General features: G+C 35.9%; 2 protein-coding genes across 4 annotated transcripts; both read right to left on the bottom strand.

Annotated features, from left to right (window-relative positions):
* Positions 1–77: 77 nt before the first annotated feature.
* tnfrsf13b (TNF receptor superfamily member 13B) lies at positions 78–12,206 on the bottom strand. 3 transcript variants are annotated; one of them, XM_079594343.1, is made up of 5 exons: positions 12,084–12,128; positions 10,675–10,809; positions 7,619–7,735; positions 4,632–4,886; positions 78–2,178 (listed from the first exon to the last, which is right to left on the bottom strand). In XM_079594343.1, the coding sequence occupies exons 2-5, from the start codon at positions 10,787–10,789 to the stop codon at positions 1,949–1,951; spliced, it is 717 nt and encodes a 238-aa protein (XP_079450469.1). In that variant the 5' UTR covers positions 10,790–10,809; positions 12,084–12,128; the 3' UTR covers positions 78–1,948. The 3 variants fall into 3 exon arrangements, with proteins under 3 accessions (XP_079450469.1, XP_079450468.1, XP_079450467.1); XM_079594342.1 differs by having other exon boundaries at positions 1,438–2,178; positions 10,675–10,841; XM_079594341.1 differs by having other exon boundaries at positions 1,808–2,178; positions 10,675–10,834; positions 12,084–12,206.
* A 10,344-nt stretch (positions 12,207–22,550) lies between these two features.
* Positions 22,551–27,029, bottom strand: sstr2a (somatostatin receptor 2a). The gene is made up of 2 exons (XM_079595802.1): positions 26,629–27,029; positions 22,551–24,260 (listed from the first exon to the last, which is right to left on the bottom strand). Exon 2 carries the CDS (start codon positions 24,191–24,193, stop codon positions 23,066–23,068), a length of 1,128 nt encoding a protein of 375 aa, XP_079451928.1. The 5' UTR covers positions 24,194–24,260; positions 26,629–27,029; the 3' UTR covers positions 22,551–23,065.

The following is a 27,029-nucleotide window of genomic DNA, read 5'->3' as shown; positions in this document are numbered from 1 at the left end:
ATCTCATCTTCCTTCAGGCTAGTGGAAAGAGAACAACCAAAATATACATTTAAGTGTTTCTTTATTACACATCTATTTGCGTATCTAATTTCAATCTATATCTTTAAAGTTGGTGAGTTTGAGTCAGAAATCTCCAGTTCAGCAGCTTTACACACACCAAACTTTACAGTTTAATTCATCTATATTCTCAAGGTTTGTTAATATATCATTCGCCTGATTAATATATTTAAACATGGTGAAAATTTATTTATATATCTGTTGACAGCATTTTCTGACTCATTGAGTGATAAACAGACATTTAAATACCCTGTTAAAAACCTGTACATGTCAACAAAATCAAAGAATTTATGAACCTGACTTAATCTAATGTTTTTAGATTTTCTCTTCTGAAAATGTTTGCAAATTGCTGCATATTGTTAGATAATACCTCACTTGCATATTTAAACAATATTTCAGAAAACTTGTGATGCAAACAGTTGTCATAATGTACAGTGGTTAATAATTGGGTGAAATTATGGTGATATATTAGAATATAGGCTATGTTTTCCCTGTATTGACCGCACAACACTAGGATTCGGGGAGATACAATCCTATTTGTTTTTTCCACAGAATATAAGATATATGTTGAGCTCCAATGTTGTTAACCGATTAAATGTGTTTCTAAGACACACTATTGTTTAGTACCTGTCGTGTTGAGTAACAGTTTAAACGGGCCGCGCCGTCCGCCATATTGGAACAGTCAAAGCAAGCAAACGGTCATGCATGTATGAATATTTATATCTGCAATGGACTTTGCTAAACTAACAAAATATAACAAAACGAAGTCGTTAGCTAACATGACATTAAACAGCTACATTAGCACAATTGAAAACATTTAATACCAGTCAACCCTGTAATATTGAGTTATTCCATATAAAAACACATACCAACACATTCTCAACTGCAAAAGGTTATCCCATTTCTTAGGGAATTTCGATAATTGACACAAAAACACGTGTCGTTGCGACATTATGGTCACATTGTGAACTCTGATTGCCTGGAAGGCTGGAACCTTATTTTGGGATATTCCCGCGCAATCCAACCTCCTCTGGAACGCAGCATTTTACTGTGAGTGACGTCACACTGACCGTTCCAAGATGGCGGGCCTTGTCTGGAGTGGTCGAATGCGGATTCTACGCATATGATATACATCCTATATAATCTACGATAGAGTCACTCTCGCATGGAAGCCCATTTCCGCCACATATGAAAATAAAAACATGCTCCGCCGCGGTAAGTCTTTTACTTAGTCTTTAGTAATTTAATAAGTCAATTATTTGTGTTTAAAAGTCGATGTTATTAGCTAATTGTGACTTAAAAAGTAGAAATTATGACATACTAAATCGAAATAGTCATAATTTTGACCTTTTTTTTTATCTCATATTTATTATTATTGTTAATCATAACATATTTATGTTATAATTTGACATCTTATATATCCGATTTAGTGTCACGATTTTTTAATTTTGACTTTGTCATCATTTCAAATTAATGTCGCAATTTTACTTTGTAAGTCTTAATTTTGATTTTGTCATCATTTTGATTCAGTATGTGATAATTTTGACTTTTTAAGTCTTAATTTAGATTTATGTTACAAATTCGATTTAGCGTGTCATAATGTAGAATTTTGTCATAATTATGATTTACCAGAGCTTGATTTTTTTTCTCTTATGTGAAATATTTATAGCCTAGTTAATCGTTTCATACTGTAGGCTACTTTCATGGCTGATTCAAGTATGTGTGTGTGTGTGTGTGTGTGTGTGTGTGTGTCCTTGAATCAGATGGCTTAGAAAGTCTGTTGTGCTCTAATAAATATAGCATTTATTAAAACTAAAATTACATTGATTTTCCATAGGAACTCTTGAGTTGCACTCTCTTCCTCACACACTCGCATCGGACATGAGTATATTCACATGCTTGTTTGAGTGGGTGAACATATAATCCTGAACGGCCGGCTCTTGTCGGAGTGTGTGAGAGCTGGAAGATGTGTGTGTGTGTGTAGACCGTTGTTCTCTCCGGCCTGCTGATAGAGTGTGTGTGGCGCCACCGTGTGGTCAGAGAAGCAATAGACACATGTTTCTGTGGCTCTCGATCTGTCCTGATCCTGATTCACTTCATCAGCTCGAGCCACCAGAGAATCTGAAACCGCAAACAAAACGTTCAAGAAGTTGGTGTTATGCTAAAAAAAAAAAGCCAAATATTTTTTGATTTAATTATTAATAGTGCTGGGCAACGATTAATCGCATCTAAAATAAAAGTGTTTACATAATATATGTGTGTGTAGGCTACTGTGTAAAATTATTTTGTATATATAAATACACACATATGCATGTAGGCCTATATATTTAAGATTTGTTTATATTTATATATAATGTAAATGATGTATAAATATAGCCTATATACATGCAAATATTTCTTAAATATATACATGCATGTGTGAGTATTTATATACTAAATCATTTTACACAGTACACACACACACACACACACATAAACACAAACTTTTATTTTGGATGTGATTAATCGTTGCCCAGCACTACGTTACTATATTCATAAAGTCAAATGGAATGAAAATGCCAAATTTTTTACAAATTAAAATTGATATTAAAATATATTTAGAAACAATATCCAAATGTAAAAACTCAAAAGCAAGGAAAACTACACAGCTGTACCTGCACTTATTTCCCTACACATAAAAACACATATTTGAAATGTATTTTTTAGATCCCCGCATAAATAGTGTAAAGAAATATTGTTAATAAATCAATCTTTTTATATTTAAAAATAATGTTATACGACAAAATGAATAAATCTTTCTTCATAAATCCAGTATATGTTTTTGACATTAAAAAACGCTTAATGGGAAAAAATGCTTAACATGGCTTAAAGACAGTGTTATTAAAAGACCAAACTTATTAATAACCATATGTACAAAAAAATCAGATGAGCCCAGAATATGATCACAATTAATTACACATTAAGCATTTTCCTTCCATAGAAAACCATTATAAGAACCATTATTAAACGCGTTCCACAACGTTCATATTGTGGGCTCTCATGTTCATATATACTTTATTAGTATGATGTTTGAGTCATATTAATAATGCTTAACAATACTGACAATGCTTAACGTGTAATTAAACGCTATATGTTCATATTGTGGGCTCATCTGATTTTTTTTTTGTACATGTTCACTTAACAATGTTGGGTTAAAAATAAACCAATGAGTAACCCAACTATGGGACGGTGCAGCACCTTCACAACTGTGGGGTATTTTAACCCAATGCATTGGGTTAAAAACCACTTGGGTTGAAAAGTAACCCAACAGTTAAGTTTAAGTTTTTATTCATGACATTATTTTAATAAATAAAATATACTTTGTTTTTTAAATACAGCTTGTTTATTTGTAAAACAATAAATATGTCTCAACAAATATATTTTTTAAATTACAAACTAAATTTTGGGGAGTCTAGAATTTAATTTAAATATACATAGTTGTGAACATAATTTCAAAACACACAAGTGTACAGACGACATACGTATTTAACCCGACGGCCGAGTTATTACTTGAAATTACGCAATGATTTTGAAAATGACCCAACATAGTGACCCAATAGGCTATGTGTAACCTAACAGATGGGTCAAATATATATTTTTTTACTGTGTTGTATTACTTTACTTAACTAGTATGATGTGGTCTTTTAATAACAGTGTCTTAGTAGCCTACATTAAGCCATGTTATGCGTTTTACACGTTAAAGGGGGGGTATAATACCTTTTTTACAAGATGTAAAATAAGTCTCTGATGTCCCCAGATAGTTTTATATCGCTTGTTAAAATCGTCACTTTTTGAGGATGAGCAAAAACACACCGTTTTGTGTCTGTCCCTTTAAATGCAAATGAGCTGCTGCTCCCGGCACAGGGGGCGGAGCTTCAAGAGCTTTTTTACCACACACACACACACACACACACACACACACACACACTCACACACTCACACACACACACACACACACACACACACACACACACACACACACACACACACACACTCAGAAATGTTCAAAACCTTTTAGTCTTTTATGTTCAAACCGGAGTCAGACAATGATGGAGAGACTCGAGAAGAAGTGACAACATGTAGAAGAACAGAACATTTCTGAATGGTTAGTTGATGAATTTATGTAGATTATGTGTAGTTATCTTCTAGTCATTGATTAGCATATTCTCTCTTGATAATCTATAATCGTGTTCTGGGGGCGGGGTTTATGTAAATTTTAGGGTTGGTGATGTCACTAACGGGAGGAATGTCGTGTAGTTCCTACCAGCCGTTTGTTGTAGTCCTTAAAAAACTATTTCTTTAAAAGCAAATATCTCCCTTTGCTCTGAACTTTGAGCGTTATTACTAGAAATGACCCAACAATTTTAAAAATGATCCAACATTTTTTGAAAATAACCCAATATGTGTAACCCAACTGTTTTTTTTAACTGTGTGGTATACTTTACTAGTATGATGTTTACTGAGTTTGGTCTTTTAATAACACTACATTAAGCCACGTCCCCATATTAAGAAGGCTTTAGTTATTAATGATTGACCTTTGGAGGACGGCGCGCGCTGGCTGCGCGGCTGTTTGCCGGTGTCCTGCTGGTGCTGCTGGTGCTTGGCTCTCCTGACCAGCATCAGGATCGCAGTGGTCAGTGTGAACAGCAGGACCGTCACACACACACCCAGCAGTGAGAACAGCAGCGCCTCTGAGAACAGCGCGGGTGTGTGTGTGCGAATCACTGCGCCCCCCCTGCTGGTGACCAGAGGAACTGCGGACACGGGACCCCGCGTCACCGACACCGCATCTGAGGACGGCAAACACACGCAAGGCTTTAAACGATTGATATATGCAAATCTTTTCATCTTTTCCTTTGATATGTAATCTTTTCTGATTGGTTATAAACTCCTGTCTGGTGTCTTTTTTTCCCTTTCGTTTATTTGTTCTACATTGTGACTGTTTTCACAATAAAAAAGAAAACATAAAAAAAAAAAAATATGTATAATTAATTTTTTACAGTCTAAAAACAATAACAAATCTTTTCGTTCTCTATTTTTAAAGGAGGCGGTCCCCAAATCTTGCTCTACATTGGACTAAATTAGTTCATGCCCATGTTTGGGAAAGTGTGGTTATTACCTCAGAAGTTTTTTGTTACAAATAAGGCCAAATAAATCTGTCTCAAGATAATGCACAAATTCTGTCAAACATTTCCTTAGTAAGTTTAAGACAGACACTTGGATGTAAGCTGCTCGTCTTGCTCTTTGCACTTGGAAACTGTAAACCCGAATAAGTTGGTAGAACTCAAAACATTTAAGGCAATCAATTGTTAAAAAAAACTTTAAGTAAGCAGAACTAGCAGATTTGTATTTACTTATACATTTCAAGTTAAGAACAATTACAATGTATGAGTACACTAATTCATACAATTAACTTAAAATTTTCATGTAATCTCAATGTGAACACTTTTATTAGTATTAACTTAGTTAGCTTTAACAAGCTAATTTGCTATCATACTAATCCACTAACATATTAGCAATAGTGTGTTACACAGAAGCACTTGCTGTATGAGCGCAACAATATTAAAGTGATTATTTGCTCTCACATCAAGCTCATGCACCACTCGTCACCATGATGGTAACTATTCTAACACCAACATTAACAGAAATTCTTCTAAATTAGCATAACAAAACATTAATCACTACTAAATCTCCCACTTAACATTAATCTGGCACACAAAAAACATATTACACTTAATTTTAGCATTTACTCTCCCTTTCGAGTGCCATTGGCAAAGCATGCTGGGAAATAGACATCCCAGCCATTTCAGTGAAACTTAAGTTCGTCTAAATTAAAATAAATAATTTCATAAAACTCAAAACAATGAAGCAGTTCAGTTTACTTAAAATAAATCAGTTCTGTGAACTTGAAAGTTTACATTACCCTCTCATCACTCTAAAAAATGCTGGGTTGTTTCAACCCAATTTTGGGTCAAATATGGACAGCCGTTGGGTTGATTTTTTTAATTACATTTTTAACCCAACGTTTGGGGTTTGTCCATATTTGACCCAAAATTGGGTTGAAACAACCCAGCATTTTTTAGAGTGTAAACAAACTATTCTTTTAAAAACTGAGTTTGATTTTCTACATTTTCTAATATCTTGCATCAAAATAACTTCGAACATCTCTTCTCTGATGATAGGGGCGGGGCAACCTGTCACTCACATGAGATCAGCCAATAGCAAACCACAACCATCCAATAAATTCCCCAGAGACACAATCAAGCCCCGCCCACATTCATTCTTGTTCAAGAAGCGTTTCTCTCGATATACAACACAATATAGAGAAGAAAAGAACAGCGCAACTCCCCTTCATGCCAAATTGAAAGTTATTTAAAGTAATTTAAAGTTGAGAATTTAAAGAATTTAATTAAAAGCTAAAAAGTCATGTAGAAGAGCTTGGAGAGGTTTAAAGGGGTCATGAACTGGCTTTTTATATTTTTTTATACTGTTGTCTGAGGTCAACTTATGACGTTCGCTTGGTTTTTACATTCAAAAACATCAAAATGAATAAATAATAATCTATTTATACCCTGGTTTTGAGCCTAGCTCCTGAAACGCTCGGGTTTTATGGGCATTGAAGACTTGGAAGTAAACGCCCACTGCTACGATTGGATAACAGTTTTGCATATTATAATGAGTTTTATGTAATGTGTGAATCGGTGGGCGGGGCTTAACAGGCGGTGTTGAAGTGGGCGTCGATCTTCTTCTGCGGAGGCGGGGTTTGTTACCCTGTGACGTCATAGATCCCCACTGTGAAGAACCTGTGATTCGCTGGTAAAAGCTTTTATTGGACTAGGAGGGAAGTTTTTAGTTCTGAAACTTACAGGATATTCTTACAGTGTGATGACCTCTTATATGTCAAAATTTGATTTCTCAGTTCATCACCCCTTTAAAGGTCACGTGACTCATTCCTCAGTGAGTAGGAGGACAAGTATTCCTTACTTCAATGTTTCTGTATTAAATTATCACTATTTCTCATTCTCATTATTTTCGCTAAATGTGATTTTGTATACATTTCTGAAATACTTAACTTAGACAGTTTCCTCATGATGTGGAATGTTTTCTTTTCTTAATGTTTTGGACATTATTGTATCTTATTTTATATATTTTTTTCTCTCATGTTCGAAATAAAGATTTCAATCAATCAATCAATCAATCAATCAATCAATCAATCAATCAATCAATCAATCAATCAATCAATCAATCAATCAATCAATCAATCAATCAATCAATCAATCACTCAATCAATCAATCAATCAATCAATCAATCAATCAATCACTCAATCAATCAATCAATCAATCAATCACTCAATCAATCAATCAATCAATCAATCAATCAATCAATCAATCAACCCTCTGATAACAGACTCTAAATTGTAATGTGGACTCAATGACTCTGAAATGATGTGTATTATGAAAAGCGCTATAGAAATAAATACAGAAATGAAATGAAATGAAGAGATGCAGATGGTGGACTCACTCTTGCAGGCGTGTGCGCAGGCCGACGGGTGACTGCCACAGATCTCAGAGCAGTTCAGACACTTCTTCAGCAGCCGGTCGTAGAAGTGACCCGACACGGCTCGACATCTCCAGGCCACTGCCGACACAACAGCTCACGTCATTCATCAGGAGCCGACACAAACCCCCCCGATAGCTGAGCTGCTGGTATTCTCCATATATAGGAAATATTTTGGCAAGATGTTCTAGGATTTATGAAATCTATAATGAATGTGTGTTGTATTGGAAGGATGTGGTCCTATAGGCTGTGTTGATTATGATCAATCTAAAAAAGGTCATTTGTAAGGCATTAATCTGATCTTGTTACTAGCAAAATTCTATAATCATAAATCCAAATGATAAACCTCTCTTTCTTATATTTGTGAACGAACTTGAAAAATACCTATTTTCAATTAAGTTGTCTGAGAACAAAAATCTATCCATCATAAAAGTGCATCTATATTATAAAAGTGCATCTATATTATAAAAGTGCATCTATATTATAAAAGTGCATCTATATTATAAAAGTGCATCTATCCATTATAATAGTGCATCTATATTATAAAAGTGCATCTATCCATCATAAAAGTGCATCTGTCCATCATAAAAGTGCATCTGTCCATCATAAAAGTGCATCTATCCATCATAAAAGTGCATCTATCCATCATAAAAGTGCATCTATCATCATAAAAGTGCATCTATCCATCATAAAAGTGCATCTATCCATCATAAAAGTGCATCTATCCATTATAAAAGTGCATCTATCCATCATAAAAGTGCATCTATCATCATAAAAGTGCATCTGTCCATCATAAAAGTGCATCTATCCATCATAAAAGTGCATCTGTCCATCATAAAAGTGCATCTATCATCATAAAAGTGCATCTATCCATCATAAAAGTGCATCTGTCCATCATAAAAGTGCATCTATCATCATAAAAGTGCATCTATCCATCATAAAAGTGCATCTGTCCATCATAAAAGTGCATCTATCATCATAAAAGTGCATCTATCCATCATAAAAGTGCATCTGTCCATCATAAAAGTGCATCTGTCCATCATAAAAGTGCATCTGTCCATCATAAAAGTGCATCTATCATCATAAAAGTGCATCTATCATCATAAAAGTGCATCTATCATCATAAAAGTGCATCTATCATCATAAAAGTGCATCTGTCCATCATAAAAGTGCATCTATCCATCATAAAAGTGCATCTGTCCATCATAAAAGTGCATCTATCCATCATAAAAGTGCATCTGTCCATCATAAAAGTGCATCTATCCATCATAAAAGTGCATCTATCATCATAAAAGTGCATCTGTCCATCATAAAAGTGCATCTATCCATCATAAAAGTGCATCTATCCATTATAAAAGTGCATCTATCCATTATAAAAGTGCATCTGTCCATCATAAAAGTGCATCTATCATCATAAAAGTGCATCTATCCATTATAAAAGTGCATCTATCCATTATAAAAGTGCATCTGTCCATCATAAAAGTGCATCTATCATCATAAAAGTGCATCTATCATCATAAAAGTGCATCTATCCATCATAAAAGTGCATCTATCCATTATAAAAGTGCATCTGTCTATCATAAAAGTGCATCTATCCATTATAAAAGTGCATCTGTCCATCATAAAAGTGCATCTATCCATTATAAAAGTGCATCTGTCCATCATAAAAGTGCATCTATCATCATAAAAGTGCATCTATCCATTATAAAAGTGCATCTATCATCATAAAAGTGCATCTATCCATTATAAAAGTGCATCTGTCCATCATAAAAGTGCATCTATCATCATAAAAGTGCATCTATCATCATAAAAGTGCATCTGTCCATCATAAAAGTGCATCTATCATCATAAAAGTGCATCTATCCATTATAAAAGTGCATCTATCATCATAAAAGTGCATCTATCCATTATAAAAGTGCATCTATCATCATAAAAGTGCATCTATCATCATAAAAGTGCATCTATCATCATAAAAGTGCATCTATCCATTATAAAAGTGCATCTGTCCATCATAAAAGTGCATCTATCATCATAAAAGTGCATCTGTCCATCATAAAAGTGCATCTGTCCATCATAAAAGTGCATATATCCATTATAAAAGTGCATCTATCATCATAAAAGTGCATCTATCCATCATAAAAGTGCATCTATCATCATAAAAGTGCATCTATCCATTATAAGAGTACTCCACGCGACTCCAGGGGTTAATAAAGGCCTTCTAAATGAAGCCATGCGTTTGTGTCAGAAAAATACCCATATTTATAACTTTAGAAACTAGCTTCCGAACGCATCGATTCACGGTGGAAGAATAACCCCTGACCCGACGGACAACGTAATTATTTCCTTTATTTTTAACCAGGAGAATCACATTGAGATATTAGGCCTACTATATCTTCTTCCAGAGAGACCAATAATCACAAGTCAATATAACTCTGATTGTGTTCGTCAGAAAGAAGAATGTCATACACCTAGGATGAAGGTGAGTAAATCATAGGCTAATTTTAATTTTTGGGTGAACTATCCCTTTAAAGGTGCATTGTGTAATATTTAGGAGGATCTGTGGACAGAAATGCAATATCATATACATAATGTTTTCAGTGGTGTATAAACCCTAACATAATGAACCGTTATGTATTTATTACCTTAGAAAGACAACGCGAGTCTTCTTACATCAACATGTTTCTACGGTGGCCCTAAACGGACAAACGCGTTTTCGTCACTATGTTGTCCTTCGTGCAAAGAAGCGAGCTAAAGTCAGCGAATAAAACACTCACACAATGATGAACAAGTAACAATAATATTCGCAATAACATCGTTTTACTGAATAATTAAGTAAACCTAATTTCTTAATTTTTTTTGGTAAAGAAACTGGCTACTCTCTGCTGTCTCAGACGACGACATCACTTCCTGTCGGCCGCCGTAACTTCGGTTGGGTGCAATTCGCAACCTCACCACTAGATGCCACTAATAACCACACAGTGCACCTATAAGCTTGAGCGAGTACAGACAGTGTAACTCACCGCAGTATTCAGAGCAGCGCGTGAGAACCGCAGGTTCGTGACACACCAGACTGCAGGACACACACTGTTGCACCAGCCGGTCCATGTACTGGCCTTCCCCACAGCGCTGGGCCATCGCTCAGTCCCCACACACACCTGTGTTCATCTGAGTCATGAGGGACTGACAGCTTAAAGCAATGAGATACAATACACACACTTCTGCACGTTTAGTTTCTCATATTCAGTCTTACACAAAGAAGCTGATCTTCAAATGACTCATTCAAAGCAAGCTCGGGAATATTCAGATTGGCACTTACAGTTCACGATGAATGCATAGAAGTGGGAAAAATTATTTTAGATTCCATGAATTTGATAAAACTTTGTTAGTTTGAACTAGATCATTGTATTTATTAAGTGCTTTGCTTGCCTGACATAAAAAAATATATTAATATTATTATTATTATAATAATAATTATATATATTAAAATATATGATAAAATATAAGATATACTTAAAGCATTCAACTCAACTGTTTAACCACACACACACACACACACACACACACACACACACACACACACACACACACACACACACACACACACACACACACACACACACACACACACATTACCAATAATATTAAGCATTCAACTCAACTGTTTAACCACACACACACACAAACACACACACACACACACACACACACACACACACACACACACACACACACACACACACACACACACACACACACACACACACACACATATATATATTACCAATAATATTAAGCATTCAACTCAACTGTTTAACCACACACACACACACACACACACACACACACACACACACACACACACACACACACACACACACACACACACACTACCAATAATATTAAGCATTCAACTGTACCTTTTAAACTATTATAAGCAACAGTAAAAAGTTTGGTTACATTTTATTTTACGCTTATATTTTTATGTTTATTTTGTTACAGTGTAATTCAACATTTAAGTATCAGTAATAATAATTAACTACATGCACTTACAGTAATACAGGGTTAGTTAGTTAGTTGCACTCAATTATGCATATTATATAGTTATTATTATTACATGTAACATGTGTAACAAGGACACTGTAAAATAGTGTTACCAAAAGTTCTTACAATCCATTAATCTTTAAATAAATAAAAACATAAGTTATGAATCTGTTAATAGCCTGTAAATATCACGCACATTCACAACTCTTTCTACACTGAAAAAACACGTTGTAGGATTTACTTTTAATTTTCACTTTGTAAAGTTGATTTCAGAAATAACAATTAACACATTTGGATTACACATGACATCAGGAGAGACGTGAACATCCTCGATAAGCAGGTTTTATATCACGCTTTCCCCTCGGCGTATAGTTTAGTGATGACTTACCTCGAGTGGCACTGAAGGCATGAGGTGGTCTGTCGTTTAGTTTCTGAGTGTGTGTGTGTGTGTGAGTTTATTTGTACCAGCAGAAGATTTGACTGTAACCACACACACACCGTCTCAGGAGACCACGCTGCTGCAACTGCTCTTTATTACATGCAGATAACATCTGATTATTTTATAGATTAATATACACGTAAATCTGAGAAACACGTTTTTGAAGAGGAAGGAAAGAAGAAAAGTAAAACCTGTAATTGTTGCATTAACTCGTTCACTTCCTGCGTTAAAAAAAAAAAAAGTTCCGTTTTTTCACCAAACTTTTATGGCTTTCAAAAACTTTCAAAGTATTTTGTTGTATGAATATTTGAGCATTTTATTTGAACATTGAACATTGAAACAACAACAAACCCAGCTTCATGCTTTTTTATCAACACTTGAATGTGTGTAAGTTTCATTTAAAGGTGACACATTATACCCCTTTTCACAAGATGTAATATAAATCTATAGTGTCCCCATAATGTGTCTGTGAAATTCCAGCTCAAAATCCCCCCCCCCCCCTTAAAAATTACATTTTTAAATTACATTTTTTAACCCAACGTTTGTGTTTGTCCATATTTGACCCAAAGTTGGGTTAAAACAACCCAGCATTTTTAGAGTGTACTGTATATAGCTCGTCAAATGTGCAAAACACGCCGTTTGCGAGTGTGTCCTTTTAAATGCAAATGAGTCGATTAGAGCATTTGAAGGGATTTTTATGATATGTCCCCTTTAAAAAAAAACAAAAAAACATTATGAAGAAAAGTCAGAGAAATTATGATCTAAACACAGATCGCCGGAATCCGAAATGTTCGAAATCTTCCCTCATTCACTGTTCATGACTCCACTCATATAGTCCAGTTGAAGGGGGGGATGATAGTGTGATATTACGCTGTACCCACATTGGACCAGTGGTTTGTACAGAGGTGGACAAAGTACACAACTTCCTTACTTGAGTAAAAGTACAGATACTACTGGTCAAATATTACTCCGTTACAAGTAAAAGTTGTAAAGACCGATGTTTACTTGAGTAAAAGTACAGAAGTACTCATTTATAAAAGTACTTAAGTATAAAAGTAAATGTCAATGCATTGTTTTATTATTGTTGCATGTTATACTTACAGTACCGTATGCCTCTGAATCTATGCCTGCCTACCTTCATATTAACATCACATTTATTTCTAGAACACAGTTCAGTCGTGGGATTGAATAAGTCACTCAATAACGTCCACAATGGGTTCGGACACACAAATGGCTGTTCCCAGTTTTTTGGCTTTTAGTATGAATATGTTAGCCTTGTTATCTATAAGCTAGTGTGCTCCAAAACAATGACACAATTCACATTTAGACCAAACCCAACGCTGAAAATTAAAATCATGTTGATGTCAGAATCCAATGTCAGATTGACGTTAATCTCCAACGTTGCACAGACGTTGTATTGTGGTTGAAAATCGGTTGACGTCAGAAACCAACATCAGTCGAGTTCTGGCGTCAACCAGACTTTCATTTACAACCAAAATGCGACCCAACTCATCCCTGACGTTACTACTCTCTACTCGAGGCCCTTGACAGAAATGTAATGGAGTAAAAAGTACGATATTTGTCTTTCAAATGTAGTGAAGTTAAAGTAAAAGTTTCCAGAAAAAATAATACTCAAGTAAAGTACAGATACTCAAAAAGTGTACTTGAGTAAATGTACTTTGTTACTGTCCATCTCTGGGTTTGTAAATGTATGGATGAATGATTAAACTGGGCGCCATCTTCTGGCGAGACTTGCGAATTCATTTGGCATCACCCTCACAGTGCATTACGTGTTCTAAACAATTGTTGTAAAAGTGCATTCGAACACACACATCATTTGCCAAAAGACTGATTCATCTTTATGTCTAACACATGCTATATTTATTTACATGGCCATAAACACCAGACGTGATAAACAATGTCAATAAACTAAACACAAACCTAAAGCAATAATACTTTCCTCACATAAACATAACTATTACCGAATGCTACATTAGGAATATATAAAATTGACCCGTGCGTTTATGGGACTTGTGTTCGTCGACAGAACCGACTGCAATCGGTAAAGAATAATTGTGTTCATAACGCCTGCGCGACACAAGCTAACGTTTGTTGCTTGATAGACGCTACAACCATAATAAAGGCTAGATGTCTTACGGCGGAGTCTCGAACGGCAACACCCGGCGGCCATCTTGTCACAGGGAAGCTTTCTGTAAGGCGAGTGATCTGCACGAACACACACACTCTTATCTCCCTGAAATCTTGACAGATTTACAAGCGGTTTGGTTTCTTACAAACGTTATTAACGTGGCTATAATTCTGGATGCTTGAACATGTTGAAATATATAATATTATAATTATTCATAAGTATGCAGTGTCATAACTACATCTCTGATGTTTATAACAAAACAACCCGTTTGAAAATCGGTAGAAAATTGAGCAAGTTATGGTGATTTAAAAAGTACGTGCACCATTAAAACACAATGTTACGAGTGAGCGAGCTGACTGTGGCAAGATGGCCGCCGTGTGCGGACGTCGGCCTCCATTGGCCATTAGCGCGGACGAGACATCTAGCCTTTATTATATGATATCTATGGCTACAACTACAACTTCCGCATTTGTCCAGGACTCCGCGCAGTACGAGCGGAAACCGAGGATACGCGTAGATGACGCCGCTGACTAGCAACTCCAGCTCACCCCCCGCTCACACACCCCGCTTCCTCGGTTAAAATCGCAATTTTCTCACGATTTAAAAATAGTTGGAAACATTTGGGATATTGTAAGTAATCAACTTAACAAAATATATAACACAGGCCTCGTGATTTTGGGATATTTTAATGCAAAAATCTTACATATTGTACCTTTAACTTAAATATTACCTTTTTTATTGCACTTTGGGCTGACAACCAATCCCAAACATAGCTTGTAAACAGTGTTGCCAACTAGATTAGCGACTTTTCAGACCACTTGAAACTACAACTCTAGCGACTTTTGGACGGCTGGTTAGCATGTCAGTCACTATATTATACTATCCTATATAATCCTATATAGGGCCCAGTTGTTCAGCCCAGTTCATACCCATATTGGCTGGGTAATTACAATGAGTCAAACATAGCGGCTTGTTTTTTTGTGAAACACAATTTTAAAGAAGCATTAAAACAAATGATCTTCCGACTGAATGCTCTCTCGCTGTAGCGTGAGCTAAATGACTAGAGGAGCTCAGAGGGAGAGGAATTGTTCATATAACTCAGCGCAGATGACTCAGATTTACAATAAAGATGTATATCCTCGGGGGGGCACATCGCTCAAGTTCTGTTTCAAAAGATGAATATCTCTAGCTTTTCAACTCATTTTGCGCCACTGATGTTTGCAGACAGCTTCCCCCCACTAAGTTTTATTTCATAAATCCACAATAAAATGAGTTGTGCTGTGCGTTGTAAAGTTTGGAGTAAAGTATCTTTTTGGCGACTTTGTAGTTTTACTGAGTATCAAATATCAAAAAGGCAACTTTTACTCTCTTCTTGACTACACTCTAAAAAATGCTGGGTTGTTTTAACCCAATTTTGGGTCAAATATGGACAAACCCAAACGTTGGATCAAAAATGCAATAAAAAAATGTAACCCAATGGCTGGGTTTGTCCATATTTGACCCAAAATTGGGTTAAAACAACCCAGCATTTTTTTAGAGTGTACATTTTTGAACAAGCAAATGTACTTTTTACTCCAGTACATCTGTGAAGAGTAATACAATTACACAATACATTTTGCATGGCACCTAACTTTATCTGCTGCAGTTGTTGACGTTTCTAGGCGGTTGCTAGGGTGTTCAGGCCGGTTGCTAAGGTATTTTTGGTGGTTGCTATGGTGTTACTAGGTGGTTGGTAGTTGCCACAGGTGGTTACTGTGGAGTTTTTTCACCCAATATTTGGCCGGGTGTTCAGGGCGGTTGCTAAGGTATTTTTGTTGGTTGCTATGGTGTTACTAGGTGGTTGGTAGTTGTCACAGATGGTTACTATGGAGTTTTTTAGAGTTCTTAAAATCTACGAGTAACGAGTGTCTTAAGTACGTCTAGAAACGTCCTAGCAACCACCCAGAACACCTTAGCAACACCCTAGCAACCACCCAGAATACCTTAGCAACTGCCTAGAAACCGCCCAGAGTACCTTAGCACCACTTTTTCTTCAGAAAATGTACATTCTGCTGCAGTTTCTCTCTGCTATAAAGAAGCGATTTTGCCGTTTGAAAGAACTATATCTCGTGTGTTTCGCCTTCACTCACACAAACTGCTCCACTTTACGTGCATGTGAGTGCATTTGCTGGTAGTTTCTGAATCACAGGTGTTTGATTTAGGAGATGAGGACATGGTGAGGTCCAAACCAGTTCGCAGTGCAAGAAGACTTTACTTAACATTATTTTATTTATGCACTATATTGATGAGACCTTTCTGAAGGATATTGGTTTACTCATTGTGCACTTGAGCTGAACTGAGACTTGAGAGTTTATAGACGTTTAAGAGGCTGTTGTGTCGACCTTTATTTATTGCAATACGTGACCCTGGACCACAAAACCAGTCACATGGTTCAATTTTTTGACATTGAGATGCATACATCATCTTAAAGCTGAATAAATAATCTCTCCATTGATGTGTGGTTTGTTAGGATAGGACAATATTTGGTCGAGATGCAACTATTGAAAATCTGGAATCTGAGGAGCAAAAAAATCGAAACATTGAGAAAATCTCCTTTAAAGTTGTGCATTTATGTTCACGATTGTGCTGCATTCACTCACAAAAATACATGTTTTATATATTTACGGTAGGAAATTTACTAAATATCTTCATGGAACATGATCTTAATATCCTCATGATTTTTGGCATAAAAGAAAAATGGATAATTTTGACCCATACAATGTATAGTTGCTATTGCCACAGATATACCCGTGCGGCTCCAGACTGGGTTTGTGGTCCAGGGTCACATATATAGGTGTATATAGGTTCAGTTTTTTTTATTTTTTTATATAAATATGATTTCTAATCTTACAAATGCATTGTTTATTTTCACTAGCATGTCTCTAAGGTGCATCTTTGAGCCATTATTATTATGATTATTATTATTCAGTATGAGTAAAGAACTGTTAAAATCAGACGCTCTAAGACTTGTGACTTGTAGTTTTCTCTGTAAGGTATCTGTACTTTTCCTCAAGTATGTTCTCGGGTCTTTCGACCTCTGTGCTGTTGTGTTCAAGCCGAAACTGATCGCACACTCATTTAAACACATCCTTGCACCTGCGTTTCTTTTAAATAGCCTTCATGTAGACAAGCGAGTTTCTTAGACGACCTACAGAAACTAGCAGAAGAACTATTATAGGGTCTGAGCGAGCATGACAGTGCAGTGTGTGAACGGGGTTCAGTGAAGCCAAACCACACACACAGATGGTGTATCGAGACCGGAAGAGCTTGCTCAACACACACACACACACACACACACACACACACTCACACACACACACACACACACACACACACACACACACACACACACACACACACACACACACACACACACACACACACACACACACACACACACACACACACACACACACACACACACACACACACACACACACCTGTTGACTCAAAATACAGCCTCAGTTTGGAGATGATAAATGTCTTTGGTTTCATTGTGTGTCAGATCAACGATACGATCAAGCTTTCATTACAAGGCACTAATCTGTTAATCATATTTTACAGTCCTTTTATCTGGATAAATAATCATATATATATAGTACCCTTCAAAGGTTTTGAGTTAGTACGATTTTTTTTTATTCTTTAACCCCTTAAGCGGCAACCTCCATTTTTTTTTAATAGACATTAAAATGCACATTCCGAACATAAATGGTTGTAATTCAAGAAGATGTAATATGAAGATATAGATGTAAGATTGGTCTTGTTTTAAAGAATATATTTGGCAGATTTTTGTAGAAGTGAAATAAATTAAGAAAGTTAAACAGACAAAAAGTTATAGAAGTTTGAGTTTATGAAAATGTACAATGTTAAAGATTTAATTATTCATATTTTATATAAAATATATATTTTCAAAACCTGGAGGACTCTAAAAATGCAACAAAAAAAATCAAAAACCAAAAGTCTGAACTAGTTGTGTTTCAAATGTTAGGTTGATATCTCAGAAAATGAGCGTTCAGTGAGATTTAGTTTGGGCGCAGTACCACACTTCTCCACTAGTGGACATCACTGCCCATATAAGGGCGCCTCCATCTCCATATGTTGTTTGAGTGATCGGAACCATTGTTTTTACAATTTTCATACAATTTATGAAGTAGACATCCTATTCAGAAGTAGTGTTGGAAGTTTGGCAGATTTTGAAATGAATTCAACCTCTAAGAAACACAAAAGATCACGTATGTGCATTATAGCTCGCTGCCACATCACTAATGCTGAATCTATTATTGTTTTCTTTATATTTGAAACATTTTCAGACCTTTTTTTCTAAAAGAATTGAACGGATGCTATCTTTTGAACTCTTGGCATGAAAACAAACTGAGGTTTCTACCATTCTTTCATGATTTTTCATGTTCATCACTATTTCAAAATAAAGGTCTGAACGCCTTAGGAGTATGAACATATTCTTGTCAATATTACGGCTCCTCTGTAATTTATTTTGAAAATCAGTCAACAAATATGTAAATATGTAAACTAGAGATTGTAAGCTTTCGAATTATATATAGTTTGTCAAAATTAGTTTAGATATTACTGTTTTAAATATGTAGGCTAATGGCTGTGGCAATATAAGTGGTTAAAGAAATTAATATTTTCATTTAGAAAAGATGCATTAAACTGATCAAAAGTGACAGTAAAGATATTTATAATGTTACAAAATATTATATTTCAAATAAATGCTGTTCTTTTGAACTTTCTAGTCATCAAAGAAAATGTATGACCAAAATATGAAGCTGCACAACTGATAATAACATGATTAATAACTGGACACCAATAATAATTGAGCATCAAATCATTATATTATACTGATTTCTGAAGGATCATGTGACACTGAAGACTGGAGTAATGATGCTGAACATTCAGAACACAGGTCATTACATACATACATACATACACAAGTCATTGTTCACACATTAGTCTTTATTTGTTTGGTAAATGAATGTAATGCACTTCATTTTTGTCAATAACAACACTGAAAAAGGTTGGCGGATACTTGATCACACGTTTCTCTACAATTCTCAATAATTACAGGTCATGAACATGATGCTCAATCCATAAACAAGCCAAAAGATATAAAGCTAACACAAGTACATCATTTTTTAAATATAAATCAAACCCCCCAAACTGGACAACAGAGGGAGACATTTTGCAACAAAATTGCACCAAAAAAAAAAAAAAAAAAAAAAAAAAAAAAGGGGGGGGGGGGAAGAAGCTTGTTTTGTCATATTTATACATCAATATTTTCTCATGTGTGAATACAGTATTTAGTCAGATGTGTTAAAGAGTTAATTTGCCTCAGAATGCACAAGATTAAACATAAGATTGATTTCTCTGTAATATTTGTGTACACTAGGGATTATTTTACATGATAATTTCCCAGTAAAAGTCATTACCAGCCAACTTTTAAACACAAATGCATACATACAACTTTACATAATTAATTATTATTACACCTCACAAATAACATAATATTACAGGTTGGCAACGTGCATTATTTTGCATTTTTAAAAGGCAAAGATTTTACATTATGGTTTCATTTAATAACATTAGTAAACTAAAAGGATAAACATAAACCAACAATGCAAAATAATTCTACAGCCTTTATTAATATAGTTAATTTTATAATTTAGTAATGTTTATGCATTGTGAACTTACACAAACTATATACAATTCTATTTCTATGAACTAACCAACGTTAATAAACACATTGCTCATTGCTAGTTTGTTAATGCAATAAATTTTGTTAATGCAATAAATAATGTTAACAAATGAGACCTTATTGTAAAGTGTTACCGTTAAAATGTCCTCTTGAACGCCTGTGGCTTTGGGAAATTTAATTAAAACACAATCCCGTTTCTCCACAAATGACCTGACAACAATAGCGTCTGAAGAATCATTTAATTAAACCTGAGGATTATTATTCCGCTTGAGTGAATTGTAATAAATTAGATCTATAAAATAAATAACTGGGCAAAAATTGAGCTGTGGCAGATTAGTAATCGTTGAGCACGATCCCGGACACACACACACACATGCACGGCAAGAGAAAAGCAACACACAACCTTCAATCTAAGCAACTAATGAAGTGCATGAGTCATTTTTTCAAGGCTTGTTCACACAGCTGTATGGTAAATGATGAAGAATGGCTTTGAAATGTGTTATTAATATAAAGGGAATGCTATATTGCACCCACACACAACTTAACATGAGATACAACACTAAAGCACACACACACACTATGCCTGCCTGCCGGTCAAAGGCACATTGAATAGACTAACAACCACTTTCCTGTCATCAATACTTTCCCAGGTTTCAAAATATGTTTGTTTCGCTCCTGAAATCCCCCAAACATGCACTCGTTCACCTCTCGACTTGAGTTCGGCCCTTATAGTCGGACAGACCAAGTTCAGTCTGAACTGTTTTAGCCCTTCGCAAATGTTAAAACCCACTAAACCCCTCAAGTGGGCGAGAGCTGACGCCGTTCTGTCGATGCCAGCTCAATATGTACACACTATACAACTCTTTAAGCGACAGGGATTTAAAATAAGTGTTTTATTTACAAGTGTAGATGACTTGATTGTACATTCAGGTGGAGGGTTTTTATTGTTAAAGCTTTATGAATGAATGTATTACGCTTCTCTCATTCTGTGTGTCTTTTTGAGTGATTATTTAAGGCACTTGCAGCGTCGTTTCATAATTAATAGTTTTTCATGTCCTCCGAGCGATGCAAATGTAAAGCAGCTGCTATTGAACAGTCTTCAACATTAGTGTGACGGGATGCATTCATCACTATGATGGATAAAGGCTGAATATCTTATGTTTTATAATGAGGTATATTCAACATGTTGGCAAAAGGAATTGCACGATTGTGCACTTTTTTGAATACTTTTCTCTCATCAATAGTTGAATGCAGTGTATATGCCATCCTTGCATTCTCTGTCATCATTGTATATCTCGCTGACTGAGCAAAAGGTTTGTATAACAACTGGAGAAGGATTGATTTGCATCTCATTTGGCAGCTGATGAATATTAATTGAGTCCAACCAATGGTTATTGGATACAGCATCCTAATCCAAAAATTGAAACATTGAGTGTTCAAAAGAGGGGTCCAAGGCCCTAGGACCCTTTTGTCGCACTTGAACCACGAATACAATTTTTTAGAGGAGTTTTGTGGTTGAAATGTCAAAAAAGTAACAAATCTGTCCCTCGTGGGTCAATTTGAACCCTTTAGGAAAGTAAGAAATGCTTCAGTACACATAGAAAAACCTAAAAATGCTAATGTCTACATGTGTATCTGAATGCATACTGAAAGAAATGACTTTAGGACCCAGCGGAACAGCTCGTTTGCTATATATAGGCCTTCTAGTGGCAAGAGTCATGAAATATCATGTTATATTATGTTTTGTCACAAGAGGTCAAAATATTCTGAGCTTAATTAAAAGGATTATGCATGAAATTGCGAGATATTTTAAATTGAAGGTGAAGGAATGTGAGGAATGTGCTTAAATTACAATTTATTTATTATTTATTGATCAAATCTAGTAATTTAAAGTTTAAAAAAAATGTTTAACTACAAAAAAATTGCATTAGAAAATAGAAACAATATTATAAAAAAAATAAAAAAAATAAAAAAAAACTATAATTTTAGGAGTTCATGTCGTTTTGACTCGCGAGGGAAAGATATGTTACAAAGTGCGATGAATAAAAAGTTCTAAAACTTTCTCCAGGTCAGATAATAATTACTAAAGCTCTGTTTTTGAAACCTATAAAGCAATATCTCACAACTGGTTCCTATAGAATTGGATCAAATAATCAATTTTAACGGCAATAGGATTGCTTTTTCCATGAAGGATACATGTAATGCTGTATAAATGCTATCAAAAGGAGGTTTCTTGCCATAATGTTGCTGCGTACACTTTTTAAAGCAGCATATGATGCCATTAAGTTTAGCAACAGAGCTCATCTTTCTCACCTCCCCCCCATCCACTGAACATTGTGTACATTTCCAGTACCAAAATAAAACTCTACTGGGAACCAGAGGCGAAATATGATGAGGGAAGGTTTTGTAAATGTAAACAAGATGGCAACCATCAGGTTTTGGTAAGATATAACAAGCATAATTCACTGAATAACCAACAAATAAATAGCTAGGCCACAAACAATGTACATCTTTTCTTAGATTTTGGAGACCTTTTTATATTCAGCGCTGTGGTCTGGATAACTACAACACTCACTCTTCACTCTTCTTGCATTCGTCATCACACAAAAAGCCTTGAATAATAAGAAGTCCTATTTGGCCTTGTGTTTCCACAGAAGTCTTTAGAGAGTGAAATAATGTTTATGTAATGAGGGCCATGATCTTGAATATTGGCAGTAGACTCATCTCTTTAACTTTAAAGACAGTTTTTGGCACTGAAGTGAACACACACACACACACACACACACGCATAACAAAACACAACAGCTTCATAATGTCTTAAGACAGCGACACCAAACAAAGCAAGAGTTATTTACAGTAAATTACATTCATCGCTTAAATACATGAGATCAATCAGATCAAGCTTTCCAAAAGGATCTCACCCAAACGGACCATTTTAAGACATGCAGGTGTCCTTAAAACATCCATTATTTGATACTGTTTCTGACAGGTAGTCTTTGAATTTCTACACTGGACAAAGTTCATGTAACATTTTCAGATGCTGGTCTGAAGGTTTCCATTGAGCAATGCAGAGTTTTGCGTTTCCGTCATGACGTCGTTGACCATTCGAGTCCTGTCCTGTCGACTATCGCTTCGGTCGATCTCATCCAAGCCACCGACTCTTTTCAGACACAACACGTTTTGGAAACTCTTCTTGAAGTTGTCCGACAAGAAGGCGTAGAGGATTGGGTTGGCGCAGCTGTTGGCGTAACCCAACACCACCACAAAGTCAAACGTGCTTTTCAGCACCGGTGTGGTGGGAACTGTCCCGGTCACGGAGGTCACGTTGAACACGTAGAAAGGTAACCAGCAGAGCACGAACACCACCACTACGATAGACACCATACGGGTGACTTTCCGCTCTGAGCGCTTTCGTTTGGTGGAGCCGACTCGCATGCCAGAGGATTTCACCTTGATGACGATTAGCAGGTAGCACATGGAGATCACAATCAGCGGTAAGAAAAAGCCCAAGAAAAAGGTGTAGAAGATAAACGCGGTGTAGTAGGTGTTCTGTGGCTCCGGCCACAACATGGTGCACGACCGTTTCAAGTTCACTCCGCTGTAGATCATAATTGGTAGGTTGACCAACAGAGACACACTCCACATGGCCAAACTAATGCTTTTAGCCATGCGCGGCTTTCGCCATTTGGTGGATTTGATCGGATGCACCACGGCCAGGTAGCGATCAAAGCTCATGACCGTTAGAAAGAAGATGCTGGTGAACTGGTTCATGGAGTCCGCGGTTAGGACGATACGGCAGATCGCGGATCCAAAGGGCCAGTGGAGAAGCAAGAGCTGAATCGCAATGAAAGGGAGACTTAGCATGCAAAGCACATCCGCCACTGCCAGGTTTAAAATGTATATATTCGTGACGGTCTTCATCTTGGCGTAGCGCAGGATGACATAAATGACCAGCGTGTTCCCACACAGTCCCACCGCACAGACTACAAAGTACACAAATGTGATGACGACTGAACTTGTTTGGTCAAAGCCATGGTTAGTGCTATTGTGAGGGTAAATCTCCAGGCCAAAGTCAGACTCGTTCCCTGGGAAGAAGCTATTATTCACCAAGCGGTCGGGGAGGGATAGGTTGGAGTTGGGCATAAAAGTCCATGTGTCCATTTTGGCAGTGTTTATTATTCACCGGGAAAAGGCTTATGAAGATTGAACCCACAGGGTAATACGAAACCTATGGGCATTTAAGGAAAAAAAGGAAGGAAATATGAGTTAACAACCAATCTGTAAACTTCGATAAATTCACATATACATATGCCTTATTTGTCTCGAATCAAAGTAATCTAATCTAAGAGATGTTGCATGTGAGTGTAATTGTTTACACATAACTGAAGACTAATGGTGGACTGTAGCCCTGATTTCCACGTTAAACTCTTAAAAATAGTTTCCAAAAGGGGAGATGCCATAGAAGAATAAGTTTTGGTTCCCCAAAGAACATTTCAGTGTACAGTTCTTGCAATATTTATTTTTCTTACTGTAAATAAAGGTTCTTCATGGAACCAAAGATGGCAAGAGAGTTCAACAACAGTTGGGTTTTGGAAGTAAAAGCTCCATTGATTTTTCTCCATATGGAAATTGATTTTGAATGATAACTTTTAAACCTTTGAAGACAGCACTGCTGTGAGCTAAGAGGTTGTTCATCCATGGCATTTGCTTCTGTTTAAGCCGTCAGGCCGCGTTATTTCAGCTTATTTTTTTTATAAGCTGAATACCTAGTGAAAAAATACCTTACCCATGATGCTGTACAGAAAATTACACGAATCAGTGAGTAAAAAAACCCAACACATGCCAAATTGGCTCTTTAGCTCCGCCCACTCCCATGAAGAACTGCAAGTCGATCTCTCTTAGCTCTCAAAATACTTCAATATTTGTATATATATGCTTATTTTTCAATAACAAAACATTTTTACATGAGAAATTTTATATTTCTCCATCGTTTTTAACTTGATTATGCTGTTCGCAATGCTTCATGGGATTGTATTCTTTCCCTCACTAAAGTTAAGTTCACAGTCTTGTATTTTTTTAATATATTTTTTAGCCTAAATCAAATCAGAGTTTGTAATGTTTTGATTCACCTTATAGCTGATTGGCTTGGTTTATGACTTATAAATCTTTTTAAAGACATTTTTAAAAATCCCTATGGGGAAAATGAATGGAAAAAATTATTCCGGAACCAACGCCAGGACGGGAACTGTTCAACTCCATAAAGACCCTTTATTTTTAATGGTTTCAGACTAAATGATAATGTGACACTTCAGGAGGAGATACAAATGCACACCACAAATACATTTTTCAGTTATATTCCAAATTGAATTCATAAAATATTGTATATTTTTAGAATCTTTATGAGTATTTTCACTTGGTCACTTCAAGCAAATTTGAGACTAAGACAAGACGTGATGCAACCAAATGTAAATGGTCAAGGTTATTTACTCCCCCAAATTGGATTACGTCAGCATACTGAAGTAATCCCACAACTCACATGAGTGAGCAAGACACATGGATGGAGCAACCACGAATCTCAAACAATAGCCTAATTGCAATATGGGGTATAATCACCACATAGGTGAATTCTGATTAGCATATCGCGAGAGAGACTGGATTTATATCCGTTCTGCTTTAATAAAAGCATTATTCAAGTAAAAAATGAGGTAAAAAATGGAAAGCGGGTCACATGCATGCAGCTAGAGAATCAATTCTGCTTACAGGTCTGATCTGCAACTTTGGATAAACAAGGACTTTACCTTGTCTGTCTGGTTTCTACAGCTCATTGACTTTTGCCCTAGCAAATATTGGTTTAATTGATCTTTACAGAGCAAACATTTGATATATCAGAGATAATCTAACAAATGACGTGAACTTAATTTAGCTGTACAGCTCCTCCAAGGCTCGGATGAATGAATTAATATAAAAGTGAAGTATAGGCTATACTGCAGTGTTGTTAGATTGCAGAGATCCATCCAAATCGTGTCGGTCTCCATCATCCCACACAATATCACAACATCTTCAACAGAGAAAAATATCAGAAACCCAACTGAAATAAAATCATATAACTTAGTTTCCTATTCAAAACCTCAATGATGGATAAGTCTGCTTAAACAGCCAATATTAAATACACAATTAATTATGCTTTCCGACTCTGCCTCTCTAGCTTTACTGTGATTTTCAGCCAGTAGGCTACACGACATGTCTAAATAAATAGAGTAAAATATAGGCTATTAATAATGGCTATTATATTTTGACATAAGCTAAAACAGAAACCGACTAATCAAACAATTTTACCTAAACACGTCTTTTACCAAATAATTTGTAGCATCATTACCTGTAATTCTCCTCATTTGTAAGTCACTTTGGATAAAAAAACGTCTGCTAAATTATTAAAATGTAATGTAAATGCATAAATACTTTCTTTTTCTCAAATAAAAATGTTAAACCGTCAATAGCACGCTGACAGCTATATGCCACGTGAATTGCTGTAAAAAAAGACAATTTTAAACTATCTGATGTAGCCTATTACATTTTTTTTTTGTCTGTATAGTTACCTGTAGTTATGGGACACCTTTGTAGATCCATTCCTGGAATATGAACAGCTTCACATGTTTCCATTTGCCACCATAATATTACCGCAAAACTGTACGAACAAGCGCGAAATCCAGCAAGGAATAACCGTCACTCGCACTTGACACCTCCTGATAAACCCGCGCGTGTCCGTTTGTGCGTCAGGACAACGACAGTTCTCCTCAGATAACAAATGACCGTTATTTCAGTAGAAAATACACTAAAACACAAGTTTAGAAGCGAACGACGCACTTGAACTCAATAAACTTAACATTTAAGTCATGAAAACTAAATTTCGTGGGGCAACAGTCGAATTCCTTTGGTATTTTCAGTCTGAGCGCGGAACGATGTGAGTCAGGTCCTCGTTGGAGCGCGAGCACGAGTG

This window comes from Phoxinus phoxinus (genome assembly GCF_949152265.1).
Source record: "Phoxinus phoxinus genome assembly, chromosome: 21".
Classification (NCBI taxonomy): Eukaryota; Metazoa; Chordata; class Actinopteri; order Cypriniformes; family Leuciscidae; genus Phoxinus; species Phoxinus phoxinus.
The sequence above is the reverse complement of the archived record's forward strand: the minus strand, read 5'-3'. Positions and strand labels throughout refer to the sequence as shown.